Raw genomic sequence first — 18,769 nt, 5'->3', positions numbered from 1 at the left:
AAACCTGAAGCTTGAAAAATTAAGAAATAATGAAAAGGAAACTTGAAATGCCAAAATCCAATATGGCTGTCTGTCAGCCATCTTGTTTTTTTAGCTGAATCTGTCCTAAAGATTGGGCAGGACATTAGGTAGGGACAGAGATAAAGTACCCCTCCATTGCTTTTTTGGTGAAGTTTGGACTAAATTAAAAAAAAATTGGAAAATAACCATAAACAATGTTTTTGCACTTTCCAAGTTTTTAATTGAAACTTGGACCGAGATATCAAGTGTAATGCCCTATTAACAGACACCCATTGCATTACCATAAGTCATTTCAGCATGATCCTCTCTTCAGCTTGGTCATCTTTTTCTGTCAGAAGAAGAAAACAATTAATACCTACAAAACTTTTATCTAACGCTGCAACTGAAAGATGTTAAAAATTAGAAGAATTGGTCGCTTCTTGCCCTAACACACTGAATGAATTTTAATCGAGTCTAAATTTCAACCAATCAGAAGCATTACACTGTGTTACCATTGAACAATACGACGATTTTCATAAAATTGGAAACAATGTCTTAATGACCACCTTAAAAGAACTTAGATAACAAGAGATCCCAGAGAGATCTTGGCTCCAACCACTAAATGACATTTATTGGATCTTTATCAGACTGATCTTTTCCCTTCTTACCACTATTTCTCTTAATCAATGATTAAGATGTGAAAGAAGACTCAATGAATATTTTATTTTGAAAACATTAAAAACAAATTTCAACGGCCAAACTCAATGAAGGCTGCAGGTAGTTAAAATAAAACACTATAATGAAGAATGTGAAATATCCATTTATTACTTCAAGTACAATTTTTAATACACATTATTCAATGGGCACTTCTAAAAACGAAGGAAAATGCAAACATGAAGCTTGAAAAATTAAGAAATAATGAAAGGAAAACTTGAAATGCCAAAATCCAATATGGCTGTCTGTCAGCCATCTTGTTTTTCTGATCTGTCTAAAGATTGGCAGGACATTAGTAGGGACAGAGATAATACCCCTCCAGTGCTTTTTTGGTGAAGTTGGACTAAAATTAAAAAAAATTGGAAAATACATAAACAATGTTTTTTGCACTTTCCAAGTTTTTAATTGAAACTTGGACCGAGATAATCAAGTGTAATGCCCTATTAACAGACTCCCATTGCATTACCATAAGTCATTTCAGCATGTTCCTCTTCATCAGCTGGGCCATCATTTTCTGTAAGAATAGGGAAACAATTAATGTTCAATGCTGCAGCTGTTATCAAAACAAAAACTAATGGTCGAAGGGCCTTCGCTGTTGCAATTCAAGTGCCAAAAAATGCACATACTGCATAAACACATAGAAATTGACAAACAAGGAGTACGGAAAACTAATTTTTTACAGTATTATAAGGATGAGATTAATACAAACAGGTGAGAATAAATGTCAGAGATGTGATAGCATGCATTATATGTTAAAGTGTGACTATAACTACTAACCTGTCTCATGCTGATTAGGCTCCTCAGAAACATCTTCAATTTCTGTAATTGAAATAGTTTAATACAAATTTATCTGACAAAATTCTCTACCCCTTCTTTACATTCTGGGTGGACCATATTGCCAATAGCTGAACTCTGAAAATTACTTTTTGGGATGTACAAGACCTAAAAGAAAAAACTTTCTAAACTATTTTACTCCTGTAAAATGGAAAATTTAAGAATCATATTTCATAATTAGTGTCTGGTAACTCTAGATAAAAAAAACGCCTTAGCAAAAGTTGCTAAAACCTTTCTTTTTTCTTTAGCAAAAAAGAAATGTTCTTAAGCAAAACTAGTGATACTTAGTGCCCAACAAAGAAAATTGTCTTTTTAAAAATTATGATATCTACAATAGCACATAGGGCAACATTTGCAATGCTTTTAATTACTAAAAGTAAACTAAGAAAATAATAAAAATAACATGATATTTTCATACTCCTCCACATATCCCTCCCTATTCCTCAAGGCCATAACCAGGCCATTATTTTTCCAGTGTAACACTTGGAATGACAAATGTTTAGGAACTCATCTTGAATCATGGATTTGATAGCTCAGGTATTTAGAATGAAAAAAGAAATGAAATTACAAATTTATTTTCTAATTCAGCCAAAAAAAAGCTTAGCAATAAATGCTAAAACAATTATTTTTATTTTAGCAATTAGTGTCTTCCATTAGCAAAATGCCGAAAAAATGCTATCCATAGAGTGAGCACAGAGTGTCATTTCCTTCTCACCATCAAGAGTTATCTGATCAAGTCTGCGTCCGGCATACTTGTATGTAAGTCCCTTGTCTACAACCATAAGTAGTTTACTGACTTTTGCCAACTCTAGGGTCTTCTCCTGTAGACGGTAGTATTCCCTGTGTACCGACAGACTGTGTCCCATGTGTGATGCTAGCCATTCTAACTCTTGATTTGATCCCATGTCAACAATCTGCAAGATTCAGAACTAATCTATCAAATCAAATCAGAAATGATTTTTACAGTACAGACACCAACATTAAAGTAGTATATCTAGTTCCGTTAAAAATGTCTATGTTTGTTTCATTTCAAAAGCAATTTGATAAAGACCACATATCATGACGGGACTTCATTTCAAACCTTTCTTAAGTAGTATAACAGGTGAACTTTATATATATGTTCTCCTACCTGGGAAACAGTTGCCACATATTTTCTCAGGTTTGTTGTTCTCATTAGTTGCGGTTTTTGCAGACCAGCTTTCTGAGAGATCATATTTAGGGCATCCCATCCTTTCAAGTGACCATTAGATGTTGATAGTGCAGCAAACAAATACTTGTTTGCTGGTGAAACAACTGCAGATCTGTGACTATTCAAACAATCAAGGGCTTCCACCATGTCTGCAGTAAGAATAACTGGAACCTTCCTTTTCCTTTTCCCCATGATATCAACAAGTTGCAGCCTGTAAAAATAACCACATTAATATATAAACCAATACACATAAATAATTGTAACCATACAACTTTGCTTCATAATAACAAAATATTCATTTGAAAACAAGAGATATTTTTCCCTTTGACATCGGACTTCAATAATGTGATTTCTTATAAGCTGGTCGCCTTGACTAAATTTGATATCAAATGAAAACAAGCCAATAACAATAGGCCCAAGGACCTTAACGGTCATCTGACTACCTTGGTAAAATGCAGTTGTATAGGAAACTACCGTATTTGACCCAATAAGCGCCCATGTCCCTTTTTGAGGCCTCAATTTCAATTGCCCAGGCACAAATAAGGACCAAAACTACATAAACGGTATTAATTTGCAATAAATTTGACATATTAACACCTTTTCATTTTTATCCATTTTTGTAAGGGCCCAGGCGCTTATTGGGTCGAATACGGTAATTAGATATGGTGTCATGGTAGCCATCTTAGATTTGAGATCATCCCCAGATTAACAATCTTTGGGACCATGTCAGGATCATTTGAGGCAAGTTGCGAATACATGTAGCTCCGATAGAACTTGAGAAAAAGTTCAAAATGTGTTTTCAACATGGTGGCCGTGGTGGGTATCTTGAATTTTTGATCAACCTGAAAAATAATATCACTTTGTCGGACCATGTCTGGATCATTTCAGGCAAGTTTCAGCCAAATTGCACTAGTAGATCTAGAGGATAAGTTCCAAATGTGTTTCTAGGATAACAGCTGGATTTCGGATCAACCCGAAAAATAACAACACTTTGTTAGGACTAGTATGTAATGATCATTTCAGGCAAGATTCAACCAAATTGCACCTGTTCGGATAAGTATATTTGACCCCTGTGACCTTAAAAGTAGTTCAAGATCATTCATTTTCACAACTTTGGTAGTCCTTCAGCCCAGCATACTACAGGCCAAATATGAGTACATTGGGCCTTATGGTTATTGAGAAGAAGTCCTTTGAATGAAAAGTTTATGCACAGCAGACGACGGCGGATGGAGCATAATGACTATAGGTCATCCTGACCCTTGGGGTCAGATGACCTAAAACCAGATAACAAAACTTGTGACAAGTACCCTTATCCCCGCTGCAAAAACAGCATCTTTATCTCTATTAAGGAACCTTAATTATGTAAGGCACATTATATATAAAATCTTTTGAAAGTCATGTCTCTTACATGTATCTCAAAACCAGAAAAACAGGCTTAAGCTTACTAATACAAAATTTACCTTTCCATAAGTTTCTTTTCAATTGGTTCCAGACATGATATCAATTCTTTGGATCCTTGCTCCATATTCCTTTCCTGGTATGATGTAAGCAACATCTCACCCACTTCACCCCCTCTACGTCTGTTGAAGACACAAACTCTGCACAGGGCAAGTTGTGCCAGGTATCTCCAAGTACTGGTATCGCTGCTGGGCTGCTTGTTCAATTCTACTTGTACTTTTTTCATTTCTTCAAGAAGATATTTCCTTAGACATACTATGTCTTCTGTGAGCGGCAATATGTCTGGATTGTTGAATTTTCTCTCGGACAATGTGCTGATGGCATGACTACTAACTTTTTCGCACCATTCATCATTATGCAAAGTAAGATAATTCTCTGCATCTGTCCTCTCCTTTTCATCATGATTGCGCAATGCCTGTCCTATTTTTAATCTGAGCCAACTTCTTTAAAGTATGTCCAACTTTGAGGGCCAGTGCAGGCCTCTCATACTTGTCACATCCCCGCACAGTTTCTCCTTCTAAAATACAGAGTTTTTTGACGCCACATACCACTACATCAAACTTTTCTGGGGTTAAGAAGTCGCTCATAGTACAGGAACTTTCTTCTGCTGTTTTTGTCAGTACCTGGAGAAGACGCCCCATTTCCCGAATTTTTTGTCTTACATTGCTCACTCCTTTCATGGCCATTTTTTATTAGCAATTTAGAGCCCAAGAGAACCAACAGCTTGTCATGGGTGATCATGTCCAAAACTTCGTCTTTTTTCATCCCTTCTAATACTACCTGGCGAAATTTGTTACCTTCTTCATTTTCTGATGACGAAGTTGAGCCGTGAAGTAGAAGTGTAGCCTGCTTTTTGATAGTTTTTTCATTGCTCTGGCTATCTGCGAATCGGCATTTCTTGGAATGTCGCCATAAGTCGTCTTTTAAGATAAAAGCCAAGCATGATGGACATGGGAGAAAAACAATCCTTCCCTTTTTCCTTTCCTGGTCGTCTGTCTACAACTATGTTTCCTTCTTTTGTTCCAGTCAGAACCGCGATATTATGGTGGAAATTACCCTTGTTTCTCAGTTCCTGCCAGCCTTTTTTCCTTTCTTCAGAATTTTTTGGCTTTGCAAGAATTTTACAAACGGTGGCTTCATCATGATGGATATTCTGCAGATGGGACGAGATCTTGGCAAAAAGTCCACCACAGAATAGACATGCCTGTCGCTTATCATATTTCCTGCCTCCATCTTCCTTTTTTTGAAACAGCACGAACATGATCTGTATAACAAAAATATCAAACATCCATTATACATTATGTATATATTACAATTTCCTCGCTCTCAGACAAGAGACCCAAAACCCTCCCAATGGACCTGAATCACTCCTTTGTTCTATTATCTCAATTTTCGTAACTCCTAGTCAAATACTCTGACCCATGAAGGGCCGGTGAGGTCACGTTCAGTATATTTGGCCATTTATGATCTCCAAGAGCTTTCAGAATCCTAACATTTAATAATACAAAATTCTGAACTCTGATCATAAACCTACTGAATGGCCTTTATTGGGTCTAGGATTGATTTTTTCCTCTTATTTTTAATTTCAAAGTGAAATGCAACATGAAATCCTCAAAAGAAGTTACACATTCAGACTATAATTGTCAAATTCAAAACAAGCCAACATTTTCTGTTCCAATTCTCTCCAAAATTGAATGCACACAAGTGATCAGAGCAACCAAAACAGAGCTGGAGAAATATTTTTAGATTATTTTTGAACAATAGACATAGACCAATTTGAACAAGAGGTCCATGGATCTTACAGGTTTTCCGACTGTGAAGTCCATATAATTCTATTCTAACATAATACTTAATTGTACAGTGGTTTGTTGGCCATGGTGACTGACCATCTTGAATTTTTTACCAACAAAGACACAAACTCTTGGTCAGGACCTTCTCAGGATCATTTCAGGTAGGCATATAATTGTGAAGTTTCAAGTGTGAAAAGTTTATGATCAGCACACGAGGATAGACAAAGCAGTGATTTTTCTCCTTATACAACTGGGGTCGGTAAACGACCCCATTCCCAATGCCAAACCTCTAATTTTTCCCAATTACAATGAAAAATTCCCAAATCAAATTGCTGAAAAACAAATAAAACCCGGAAATCTCTCCCCTCGTTGTCTAATCTAAAACAAAATACTCTGAAACTGTTTTGATAGTCGTAACCTTTTGATAAAATGAAACAGTTTACTGTTTTACAATATCTAATCACCTATAATACCATGTTTAGAAATGGGTAACTTTTTCCCAAAACTGCTCTTTTTGCGATTAAAAATTCCCAATTTGTTACAAAAACTTTCCCCCAAAATACCATAAAAAAAATCACTGCAAAGCAAGACGGCTATAAGCCATGAGCCCCGACTCATTTAACAATATGTCTTGATGATAAAAATAATGTGATTTTTCTAATTTCATATGATGCAGTAATGATGACCCAAACTTTGAACCAGATTTAAATTCTGCAAATTATACATGTATTACTTTGCCCATAAATGTGGCACTAAAAACATGATTTTTCTTTATTAGATTACATATCAAAATATTTGGGTAAAACAGCAGCAGCAGTAGACAAGACAACTGATAATGGCATCTCTATCAAAATTATCAAAACTGCCTTTGAGACAGTCACAGCAACCTAATATGAAATGTACCTGTTGAAGGACGCATGGGGTCTATCTCCTCATCTGATTCATCTTGATCTGTAGCCATCTGCAATTACCAAGTACATGTACAATAAATTTAATGTCCTGGTAATACACTTTTTCCAGTTCAGGTAAGCTAATAGTCAGCAATCAATAACTCCGGTATAACTGATCAAGCCAATTAGTGGAATTTATATTCTTCATTTTCATTACACAAACGACCATAACTCTGCCAAATAGGTTCCGATGAAAGTGCCGAGCGAACAACTCTTCGCCCGTGGCATATTTAACCATATGGCCAACATTTCACTAATTTCCTATACCAAATGGTCAAATAATTCTCAAAAATGTGTTTTCCCTATATAAACTATTAGTAATGTTGACCCCTCCCCAGAGGGAAATGTAAGGCCCCAGGGCCATATAATTCACAATTTTTTTTAAAGAACCTTAAGACCTTTCCATTTATGAAGAGAATTTGATTCAACAAGTTCCAGAATATCAGAAAAAGATTGATTTTAGAACTTTTATCCTATTTGACCCCTTTTGACACCCCTCCCCCCCCCAGGCCCCTGGGGCAGTCATGTAAATTTTGTTTAAAGGATTCAATGGCCATCTCATACTGATAATTTTGACAATATTGACCAATATCCTATAACAAATGATTGAATAATTCTAAAAAAATGTATTTTCCCTATATAAACTATACTAAACTTAACCCTCTCCCCAGGGGGAAATGAGAGACCCCAGGGTCATATAATTCACAATTTTTGGAATTTTAGCAGATTTTTGAAGTTTTTACTTAATAGATCCCTTTTGCTCACACCCCTCAGGCCCCCTGGGGGACTGGGACCATAAAATTCAGAATTTCAGTTAACCTTTGGCCATGAAAGGTTTCTACAATATTTCAACAAATTTGGTTCAGCACAATCAGCGGTTTTGGAGAAGAAGTCGAAAATATAAATTGTTTATCGTAGCACGATGTACAACAACAGACTAAAGGTGATTAGAATAGGTCACTTGAGACTTTGTTTCAGGTGACCAAAAAACTGATAATATAACTATGATCATCTGCATTAGATGGTTATGCTAGTGACAAACTGTTTTACACCGTTTACATATCTTGTTATATGCACAGAGAGGTTTCTTGTCTGGCTCTGCATCAATTATCTTCTATAATAGCAAATATTCATATCAATTGAAGTTTAATCATTATATTGTTACCTTTATTTTCTTGACAGTTGCAATGGAAGGGTGGTAGTCTGCATTTCTCTTTGAATTCTGTGAAGGATTATTTTCTTTATCGCTGACACATGTTTCGCTGAAATGTATTTCAAACAAGATTAAATCCTGAAATATTAATTAAAACAATAATAATTATATTTTTAATTTCATTTAAATGTTATGTAACCACAGGTGAAAGTAGAAACATCTATATGTTATTAGCAAGAAGTTTCAGAGGTCCGAATTTGATTTTTAGGAGATGGAGGCATTGAAATGATTTAAATTCATATGAGCTTTATTATTACATTGTATAAGCTTCACTGTAAAGTCAAGTTACATATCTTCAAACACGCATAACAATGCCACAAATATGTTATAAATTAAAGCTGCAAAAATGTTGTAGGTTGGTTTAAATTAAAAGAGATCTGCATGTACACAAATTGAATTTCTTTCAGCAAATAAGGAAGATAGCTAGATTACCATTCTATGAACAAATATCTACAATACATCATACTTTAGAATGTACCCTTACAGAAAGCGCAAGTGTGCAGCAGTATTGCTACAACTGAGTAGGCCACACCATTCTGGCACTATTGCGACTTTCGTGCAGAAACTTTTTTTTTAAACCTGTGTGCAGGAATAGTGCCGCATATTGTACAAGAAGCATCCTACACGAAAAAATTATGGAAAGTTGCAGCAATATTGCTGCAGTATAGCAAAGAATATGGGTACTCCCATGATCCTTTGCTAAAGGTTAAAGTCAGTTGAACTTCAATTCAAGCATTGATTCACGAGGTCGTGGTGTGTGAAGATACGGGTAATGTTTCCTGGAACACTGATTTTTTTATTTGATACTGACAAGGTAATTCTAGATCAAGATTAACACCAATTTCATCACTAGATGAATTCAAAAGGTCTTTGTATAGCAGGGCTGCGGAAAAACTTTGAAATGTACTCGTCTGTTGGACAAGTGCTTCATCAAAATCTACTCGTCCAAATGACATTTTCACTTGCTCGCAATATTTTTCAGATAAATAAGTATATGTGACTGTATATATAAGCATGCAACTATGTGCAGCTTTAGTGCCGCAAGTGTGTGCAATGCCGCTTTGGTGCAGCAAACTCATTTGCATACAAAAAGTATGTATTGCAGCAATATTGCTGCAACTATGTGCCAGAGGCCTCATATTTCTGTAAGGGTAGTTACCAAAAAATCTTTTAAACCGATTACAAAAATAAAATCTTATTTGCTATTCAACAATCAACAAATGCCATGAAATCCAATAATATAAAAATTAAATCAAGTGGAGCAGGTCTCTCAAATAATCAAGATAGTCTTCGAATCCAGATACTCAGTGACATCAGTTTAATTATATACAGTTCTATGAATCCACAAGTTTTTCCCCCACTTATTGACCATGTTTCCAATTAATTGTGAAGCAATTTCCAACAATTTTTTAATATATGTTTACCTTATCTCCTGAAGATATTTTGCATACAAATTTGACGATCCTTTGATTTGATTTAAACTTAAAAGTCCACCAAGACAAACAGACCACCATTCAGTCTTCAGTCCATGTTGAACCAGATTAAAAAATTCTTACAATAACACAGATGTAATGGTATAAAAGATCACACTAAAACTATTTTGAATGCAAAATTGTTTGCAGCACAGCATTTCAAAAAAACTAAAAAAAACAATGAAATTTGATCCACATATCTGTAGATCTAAAACATCCATGTTCCTGTCTCCACAAAAGGCAAGGATTTCACTAAATTGGAAATCATTCTCAAAACAAGCAAATCCTCCTGCAGGAAAATCCATGTCTAAAAAACGATCTTGACTACACTTAATCAACATCAATTTCAAGCATTTTATTGACACTGATCTCAATTTCATTCCCCATAAAATTTAGGAGAAAAATATTTCATAAAAACTTACAAAAATCTCCACAAACTTAATACTTGGTATTTCTCGTAACTTAAAGGACAGAGAGAAACCCCACTATTTTTCAAAATCTTGTCAAGAGAGAGGGAGCATGATATTCCTCATAAACTTAACAGAGAGAGGAACCCAGATGTTCCTCACAAACTCGACAGAGGAACCCTAATACATATTCCCCATAAAGGTGATAAAGGGAAAGCAGAATATTCCTCACAAAATAATTGATGAGAGGAACCCTGATATTCCTCACAAATTAAATGACACCGGAAGCTTGATATTCCTCACAAAAATAATAAAATGACGAGATGCAGACTGATATTTCTCACAAACTTGGAAGCTTGATATTCCTCACAAAATTAATAAAATGACGAGAAGCAGACCAATATTTCTCACAAACTTGACATTTTCTTTCATAGTCCTCGCTAAATAAGATAGAAAGTAAATTTATGTGGGTTACAGGAGAAATGATAATTATTTGCATGGTATAAACACAAAAAGTACTCTCCAGGCAATACATAAGTTGCTATTTTTTGTTCCCCTTCTCATGGTCATTTCAACATTTTAACTGTACCTATCATCAAATTCGTCAGACTTCTGTGGCTTGTAAAGTGGGTCTCTGTCAGAATCATCGCAAACACTGTAATCACTGTCTTTCTCCAAGCTATAAAATTAATAACAAAATCAGGACAATGCATTTTTGTGAAAGGAAGACTTGTCATCCAATCATGAAAAGAGGTAATCCAAATATCTGAAAATACAAGTTCTTCCCTCTGAAAATCATGTAAAAAACATTTTGGCTTGAAAACCTAAGTCTGTTCATAATCTTATTTTTTTTAAACTCATCTTTAATACTAGAAATTTCTAATTCAAAGCAAACAGTCATGTTCTAAATATCTTGACCAATCATGAAACATTGCAACATGGTTTTTTTAATATTATATACCATACATGGGCCAGTGCAAGGCAAAAGACAAATATAGACAATTTATTGGCTTGCACCCTGGCCAGACCTCAAACTTGCAATCTACAATACGGAATTGCCTAGCCATTCAAAATATGTATCAAATTCAACTGATAACTGTACACATATTAAATTGTGATACTGATCTACTGAATTGCTATAAGAATTAATATTATAATTCTTATAATAATCATATAATTATTACTGTGTAACTATAGAATAAACAATATTACACAAAACTTTGTAATTATGAATTAGATATTGAACAGTTCCAATATAACATTCTAAGATATACTGGGAAATTGATCACAATATCAGGTCAACTTATGACATGTACAAGTCTATCCTGCACAATTCAAGGCAACTACAGCGAAGCATACATCAAAGCTCATCAAAGAATTCAAATCTGAATAACTGACCAATTAGAGGCTTTTTGTGCAAGTATGTAAGGTCAGTGTAACAAGAGCAATTACGAAAATCATACGACTCACTTGTAGGTTGGTCTCTGTAACTTCCTTGTCCTTCTCGGACCAACACTCTGGAATGTCCATAATAAACATTCATGAAATGGTTACCCAAGTTAGGGATTTATGGCATTGAATGAAACACATTATACGAATGTACAAGGCATCTTCAATTGAAACAAGGCAAATCATATAGATGATCATACACAAATAGCAAGAAAAGAAAAAGTACAATTATAAGAATCAACATACTTTCAGCAGTACATGTGCTGAATAATGCAAACTGGACAACATTTCATGAAGCGTGCTCGCACTTCATGTTGAATTTGCTATTGTCCAGTTGGCATTCATCAGCCCATAACTGCCAAATGAAAGCAGATCAGTGCTTATATTATATTCATCATAACTTCAAAGAATATCTCAATATCTTTGGTTATATAATGGGTAAACATGTCATTATCGTCAAAGACGGAACATCCATCTCCCGTGTGATAATTGTGACATTTCTGATAATGACGTCATAATAAGTGATGGCAGTCATGAGCAACTAAATTGGCAGAATTATAAAAACTTGCACACGAAAAAGTAAATTTTTCCTCCTTTCAGATATAGAGACAATACATTTCTACCTACCAATAAGGGCCAGATCTGTGAGCAGTCACTGTCGTCGCTGCAAGAATCTTTTACTCCCTCACAATTTACCTTTTCTTTAATAGCTGTGTGAAAAATGCATTATACTTTACAGTACAAAACAAAGGATGGCACAAGCATATAATTGCTTTCCAAATAATAGCAGTTTCAGTTTTATTTTCTTCCTATTAGTGTTGGACCAATTCTTGATAGATTATGATTTTTCTGAAGACTACCAATTAAAAAAAAAATCTGGATTTTCTTTTTTATGATTGACAGTATAGTTTGGAAACTCATTATCTGTATATCAGAATATTTTATGAACATTGCACATTTGTCTAGAGTGTCTCTTTTCATTATATCTGATTGACTGATATTCTTTTTCATCACCTGTTATCCTCTCCTGCTCATTGCCGGCTATCTCTCCATTATCTTTTATCTTCTTTTCTTCCTCATCCTCCACCTCTGCTTCAACCAATATCCTCTCTTGCTCATCATCTGCCATCTCACCATCATCTGTTGTCCTCCCCTGTTCAGCATCTGTCAACTCTCCATCATCCACACTTCCTTCTTGTTCATCATCTGTCAACTTTTGTTCATCTATCATCACTTCATGATCCACCGTCTTCTCTTGTTTATCATCCGTCATCTCTTGTTCATCATCCGTCATCTCTCGTTCATCATCCGTCATCTCTTGTTCATCATCTGCCATCTCACCACAACATCCACTGCCCTGTTCCGGTCCTCGTCTGCCATCTCTCCACCATCCAATGTCCTGTTTCGTTCCTTGTCCACCATCTCACCAACATTCAATGTCCTGTTTCGTTCCTCGTCTGCCATCTCACCAACATCCAATGTCTTCTCTTGATCATACTCTGTCATGTCTTGTTCATCAACTGCCATCTCACCAACATCCACTGCCCTGTTCCGGTCCTCGTCTGCCATCTCACCAACATCCAATGTCCTGTTTCGTTCCTCGTCTGCCATCTCACCAACATCCAATGTCCTGTCATGATCCTTGTCTGCTATCTCGCCATCATCCATCGTCTTCTCTCGATCATACTCTGTCATCTCTTGTTCATCATCTGCCATCTCACCAACATCCAATGTCCTGTTTCGTTCCTCGTCTGCCATCTCACCAACATCCAATGTCCTGTCGCAATCCTCGTCTGCTATCTCGCCATCATCCATCGTCTTCTCTCGATCATACTCTGTCATCTCTTGTTCATCATCTGCCATCTCACCAACATCCAATGTCCTGTCGCGATCCTCGTCTGCCATTTCACCAACATCCAATGTCCTGTCGCAATCCTCGTCCGCTATCTCGCCACCATCCATCGTCTTCTCTCGATCATACTCTGTCATGTCTTGTTCATCAACTGTCATCTCACCAACATCCAATGTCCTGTCGCGATCCTCGTCTGCCATCTCACCAACATCCAATGTCCTGTCGCGATCCTCGTCTGCTATCTCGCCATCATCCAATGTTCTGTTTCGTTCCTCGTCTGCAATCTCACCAACATCCAATGTCCCCTGCTCATCATTTGCCATCTTTCCATCGTGACCATCTGCTATGCCCTCTTGTCCACTACTTTGTATTAGTCTATCTGCTTTCTGTAGAAAACAAACTTAGATTAAGTATTGTAAGCAACACATGTCCCCTGCAGTTAATTACATGTTCTAATATTAACATGAACAAACTTAAGTGTTGTAAGCATGTAACTAAATTTTCTAATATATTGTAAGTTACTATTATTGCTTAGTTATATCATTATATGAAGTGTGAACAAACATATATGGTAATATCTCCTAACTATTTTGATGAAGCTGATCTAGGCCTATACAGTATATATAGCAGACATTTGCACCATCTGACAGCAGTGTTTGTTTTCTGCTGTAGCCAATGAAGTGTAGGTGATCATGAAGGTTGTCGTTATCAGTCTCGAAAATGATGATAGTCGTCACTGATAATTCTGATATATTACCTTTCTTAAGCAGTTTTCTCATAATGTATTATTGAATATCACCAATACACAAGTAGTTAATTAAATATATAATTTGACTCAATTTATTCAAAAGCATACAGTTTTACCATGCCAAGATACTTTCACCGACAATGGAAATAAAACAGGATGCAAGGTTACTGTGATCACAATATATAGAGACGTGCAATTAGTATTATTATATTTTTTTTTTTAATTTCAAAGTTACTAAATATAGTATGTAAACATCATCATCTTGCTAACTTGCTCTACATGAATATGGTATCTAAAGTTCTTTTTATAAACTAACCTTTGATTTTGTTATTTCTAAATCATCTAGAAATTTGGATTTTTCTCTTGTTCTCAGTTTCCCTGTATAAATAAAATTTTCACAACATTACTTGAAAAGTTGACATAAAATTCAAAACGTGAAAAGCAATCAACAAACATATAACAATGTTTTAAATCAAGCTCTTAGTATTTTATTTTATGAACAGATTTGACAAGCAAATTAATACCTAGTGACTTCCTCAGCTGCTCATCACTAATATTGTATGCCCAGTTTATATTGTTGAGAGTCACACTGAAATAGACAGATACCATGAAATAAACATATGTTTAGGTTAAGTGATAAATTTTATATACCTCGAACAACAATTTTGTACATGTATTTAAATCAAGATTTAACACTTCATTTACAGCCATTAGACTCTATATTAAGTGCTTTTGTTTAATCTTGAAAATGTTACTTAGACTTCTCGGGTGAATTTGCCACAATATTAAATAAACAAGAGGCCCAAGGGCCTTAACGGTCATCTGCCTACCTTGGCAATAATCGCATTGGAAATTAATTAGATATAGTGTCATGGTGGCCATCTTTGATTTGGGATCAACCAGAGATGTAACAACACTTTGTCGGGACCATTGCCCGACTGCCAGGGGCAGGTCAGACCTCCTGTCGTGCAGGTAAATAATTATGTCTCTGACTTGCCCGACTGGGCAGGTGGATATTTGGTGCCATTGATACTTGTTGTTAAGGCTGATGTAGAGTTGATATCACAGTCATTAGATAAAACTAGCCGACTGTAATTTGCTAACTGGAGCACAGGTAAAGAAGTCACACCTGTATTGAGTATCTACCCGCCTCCATTCCGCTAAAACTGCACATTCTTATCAGCAATCACATTTTAATCAAAGCTATATTAGATTCCAATTGCAATAAATTAATGTTATATAACTTGTAAGCAGGTATACAAGAGATGAAATCGTAGATAGGCCTAGTTTTGTGCATGCTGCAGTAGCCATTTTGTTGTTAACCTGAATAACCCTACATGTACATTACCAACAAACCATCAGTGTTGGAGTGTGAGAAGCGTAAATCGTTCCTGTTACCGTTTCTAATTTGTTTTTCACGGTAAATATGAAAAGTGGTTTGACGTGGAAAACGCAACACATTTTTAAAAGATCGTTTTAGAAATACAGCTGAATTAATAACATTTTGATTTCAAACAAAAAATAGCAGGTAATTGTAACTTTGATTTATAAAACAGATTTTTTTTTCTCGTAAAAAATCATCTTTTTTTTTTTTTATAAAATGATGTTGATTAAATATATATTTATGATCAGAAGCTCAAAAATGTCCTTTAAATTTTCCAGTATTTAGATAATCAAATATAATTAAAAAAAATTAAAACATTTACATGAATACTGAAGTTAATCAATATTTTATATATTTATTATAATTTTTTTTAAACTTATTCTATAGAAACATAATAAGTCATATTAACTTTTTTAACCATTATCAATGTTATTTGTTATAAAATTTAATATTTAACTATAACTGACTTTAAACGCGATTAGTAAATAAATGACCCTTAAGTTTAATATTTTGACCCTCAGGAATTTGATTTGACCCTCAGGATTTTACAGCCAAGGGTCACTAGCTGACTCTTGAGATTTTGATCCTACTGGATGCCCTGTCTGTGGACCAAGAGGAGTAATTTATTGCTTGTCTTTACAGGACATATTTTATAAACTTTAAAGTTGCTAAGTTGAGGTACAGTATACAATGATTTGAAAATATATTCAATTGCCTAAAACTCATGAACATATTACAGTATTATTATCATTTTTCATTTAAGTGAATAGTCGGGCAAAGGAAGGCTTAAGTCGGTTAAAATGGTGTTAATATATCCAGTATAATTTCTTATGAAATAGAAAAATAAAATAACCTGTCAAAATCGCTCTGCGCGCGAGGAAATTAATTTATAGTAAAGGAATCCTAAAACGTCCTCCCGGCTGCCTATATCCGTGTTGACATTCCAACACAGCCTCGCTTTCAGAATTTATTTTTAGCACAGTGGTAAATTTATATGGGGCTTTTCCATAATTTCACTGGTCTAAACTGGACAAAGTAGGCACAATTTGATCGTCATTTTGATATGTAAGGACTTTTGGAAAGCCAATGAACGCATTCATACTGGTTTTCATTGCCCGACTATGCACTTTTAATTCCATTGGGCAAGTCAAATTTCCAGTTGGACAGGTAGGTTTTTGTGGTCACCTGCCTGACAGGGCAAGTCCTTAAAAAAGTTAATGTTCAGCCCTATCAGGATCATTTCATACAAGTTTCAGGAGTTCAAAATGTGTTTTCAAGATGGCGGTTGTGGTGGCCATCTTTGATTTCAGATCAACCAGAAAAATAACAACACTTTGTCAGGACCATGTCAGGATCATTTCATGCATGTTTCAGCCAAATCGCACTGGTAGAACTGGAGAAGATGTTCAAAATGTGAAAAGTTTACGCACTAAGGACTGCGCACGACGACATACTAAACATGATGACTATTATAAGTCATCCTGACCCTTTGGGTCAGCTGACCTAAAAATACCTCGCAATGACAAAGCCCAAGGCCTTATAGAAGGCATTAATATGGGCTTATGCTAATAATGTCATAGAATAGGGTAAGCTGGAGACAGGAAGAGAAATTGTTTTATTGTTTAAATAGTTTTACTGATTGGTAAAATGGACAAACAAGTCCTTCCTTCAAAAGAGGATTAATACATAATTACAGGGCGGAGTATATAGGGTTCTAAGAAACAAACATAAACACACACATATATATACATACTAATCTTCTTCATCATAAAAACAGCACTTTCCATCCTCAACATATCCTGGCCACCAAACTCCTCTGTTCAGCTTTACAAAAATAAAGGATCCGTCTAAAAAAAAAAAAAAACACCCAAATAGTCCTGATTAAGACACTAAATAATAAACTACAATGTAAACAGTTTACAAAGAGCCCAGTATAATATTATCTTATTCAAAGTTTACAGTGCTAGATAATTTAATCTACATTATATATATAACCCCTTTATCTCGAACCCGCATTCCTTGGTATTCCTTGAATACCCCCATTCCAAATTTTCGTTCCCTAATGTAATTTGGGTCGACATCTATTTTGGACTACAGTGATTAAATAGTCAGACTAGTGAAATATAGGCGTTTACTAGTCCAAATGACTAGCAGCGGGGAAAAAACCGTCAGACTGCACTCGTCAAACAGCCGTTTGAGATATCCGGGGTTTTGTTACAGGAAATATATAGGAAGATGGTCAGTTTGACGAAACAAATATGTCCCCGTTTCATTTTCTTCAAACAGGTTTGGTGCCTTTTCAAAGCCTCATTTTTATGTAATACATACATTTTTTTTTTCAATTTGATATTGCTATCAAAAACCACTTTGAAATTCATAAAAGTTCAAAATGCTGAAAATCAGGGTACATGTATTTAAAATGTCAGTGACATATGTTTTGTTTTTCATAGTTTGAAACCATGCAGATATTTTGACTTGATGATGGATTGTGACCATCCTATAGGATAAGTCAAATACCCTGTATTCCTCAAATTGTTGATCTGGTATCCTGATGTTCGAGTTATATTAATAAGGTTTTCTTTTACTGTACATTGAAACCTTACCTTACGACCACCTCAAAATTACGACCACCTGACTATTACGGGCATTTGTTTTCAGTCCTGATTTTTTTCCTCCCTTATGTCTCTAATTTGTATTGGTCGTTTCAGTATTACAACCACCCCGCTATTCTGCATTATGACCAGTTTTCAGAGTACCAATAAATAATTTACACTAATATCCCCATTGATTACGACCGCTTGCACCTGTGACTTCACAGAGTTACTGTTCTTGGTCGTCGGAGATAAAATCTTGTCAACCTCAGAATTAAGACCACCTCGCTATTGAGACCACTTTCGCTCAGACTGCTGGGTGGTGTTAATAGAGAGGTTTTACTGTATTTCAAATTAAAACAATTGACATGATTCCCTAGAAAGGTCTTCATGATCATCGATCAAGATAGAAATCAGTCGTACCTTTTGGTAGATTTCTTGGTTGCTTTATCTCAGTTTTGCTTCGTCCCATGTTCTGCGTACATAAAAAATATGTCAATTGGTATTGCCACCTTTTTTAATATTATGAAAATTACTCAACACAGTGATAATTTATACAATAGCTCTACTGCTGTTTGACAAAATACCAAGATGGACACTAATATCAGATATATCTAATGGGTCATTCAGATGAATGAGTTTATGGATCCCGGAGTCTTCTTGGAGTTTTGGTCATACTATTTGTCTGAAAAAGGCCCATAATTCTTAAAAATTTGGA

The 18,769-nt window shown here is 35.3% G+C and overlaps 1 protein-coding gene and 1 pseudogene across 1 annotated transcript; both read right to left on the bottom strand.

Moving 5' to 3' along the window:
* Nucleotides 1-245: 245 nt before the first annotated feature.
* On the bottom strand, nt 246-4,616 carry LOC138313320 (uncharacterized). The gene is made up of 6 exons (XM_069253813.1): nt 4,198-4,616; nt 2,678-2,948; nt 2,264-2,462; nt 1,492-1,533; nt 1,181-1,228; nt 246-349 (listed from the first exon to the last, which is right to left on the bottom strand). The coding sequence occupies exons 1-6, from the start codon at nt 4,419-4,421 to the stop codon at nt 309-311; spliced, it is 825 nt and encodes a 274-aa protein (XP_069109914.1). The 5' UTR covers nt 4,422-4,616; the 3' UTR covers nt 246-308.
* LOC138313319 (aspartic and glutamic acid-rich protein-like) lies at nt 4,616-18,769 on the bottom strand (annotated as a pseudogene).

The sequence above is a fragment of the Argopecten irradians genome, unplaced genomic scaffold (genome assembly GCF_041381155.1).
Source record: "Argopecten irradians isolate NY unplaced genomic scaffold, Ai_NY scaffold_0651, whole genome shotgun sequence".
Lineage (NCBI taxonomy): Eukaryota > Metazoa > Mollusca > Bivalvia > Pectinida > Pectinidae > Argopecten > Argopecten irradians.
This window is presented reverse-complemented; position numbering and strand designations above follow the sequence as displayed.

Excerpts from the sequence above, each read along its gene's own strand:
- LOC138313320 (XM_069253813.1), bottom strand. The coding sequence starts at position 4,421 with ATGAAAAAAGTACAAGTAGAATTGAACAAGCAGCCCAGCAGCGATACC. Across the intron at positions 2,949-4,197 it reads GAAAAGAAACTTATGGAAAG|GCTGCAACTTGTTGATATCA; the intron begins GTAAATTTTGTA and ends TTATTTTTACAG. Across the intron at positions 1,229-1,491 it reads GCCTAATCAGCATGAGACAG|AAAATGATGGCCCAGCTGAT; the intron begins GTTAGTAGTTAT and ends CTATTCTTACAG.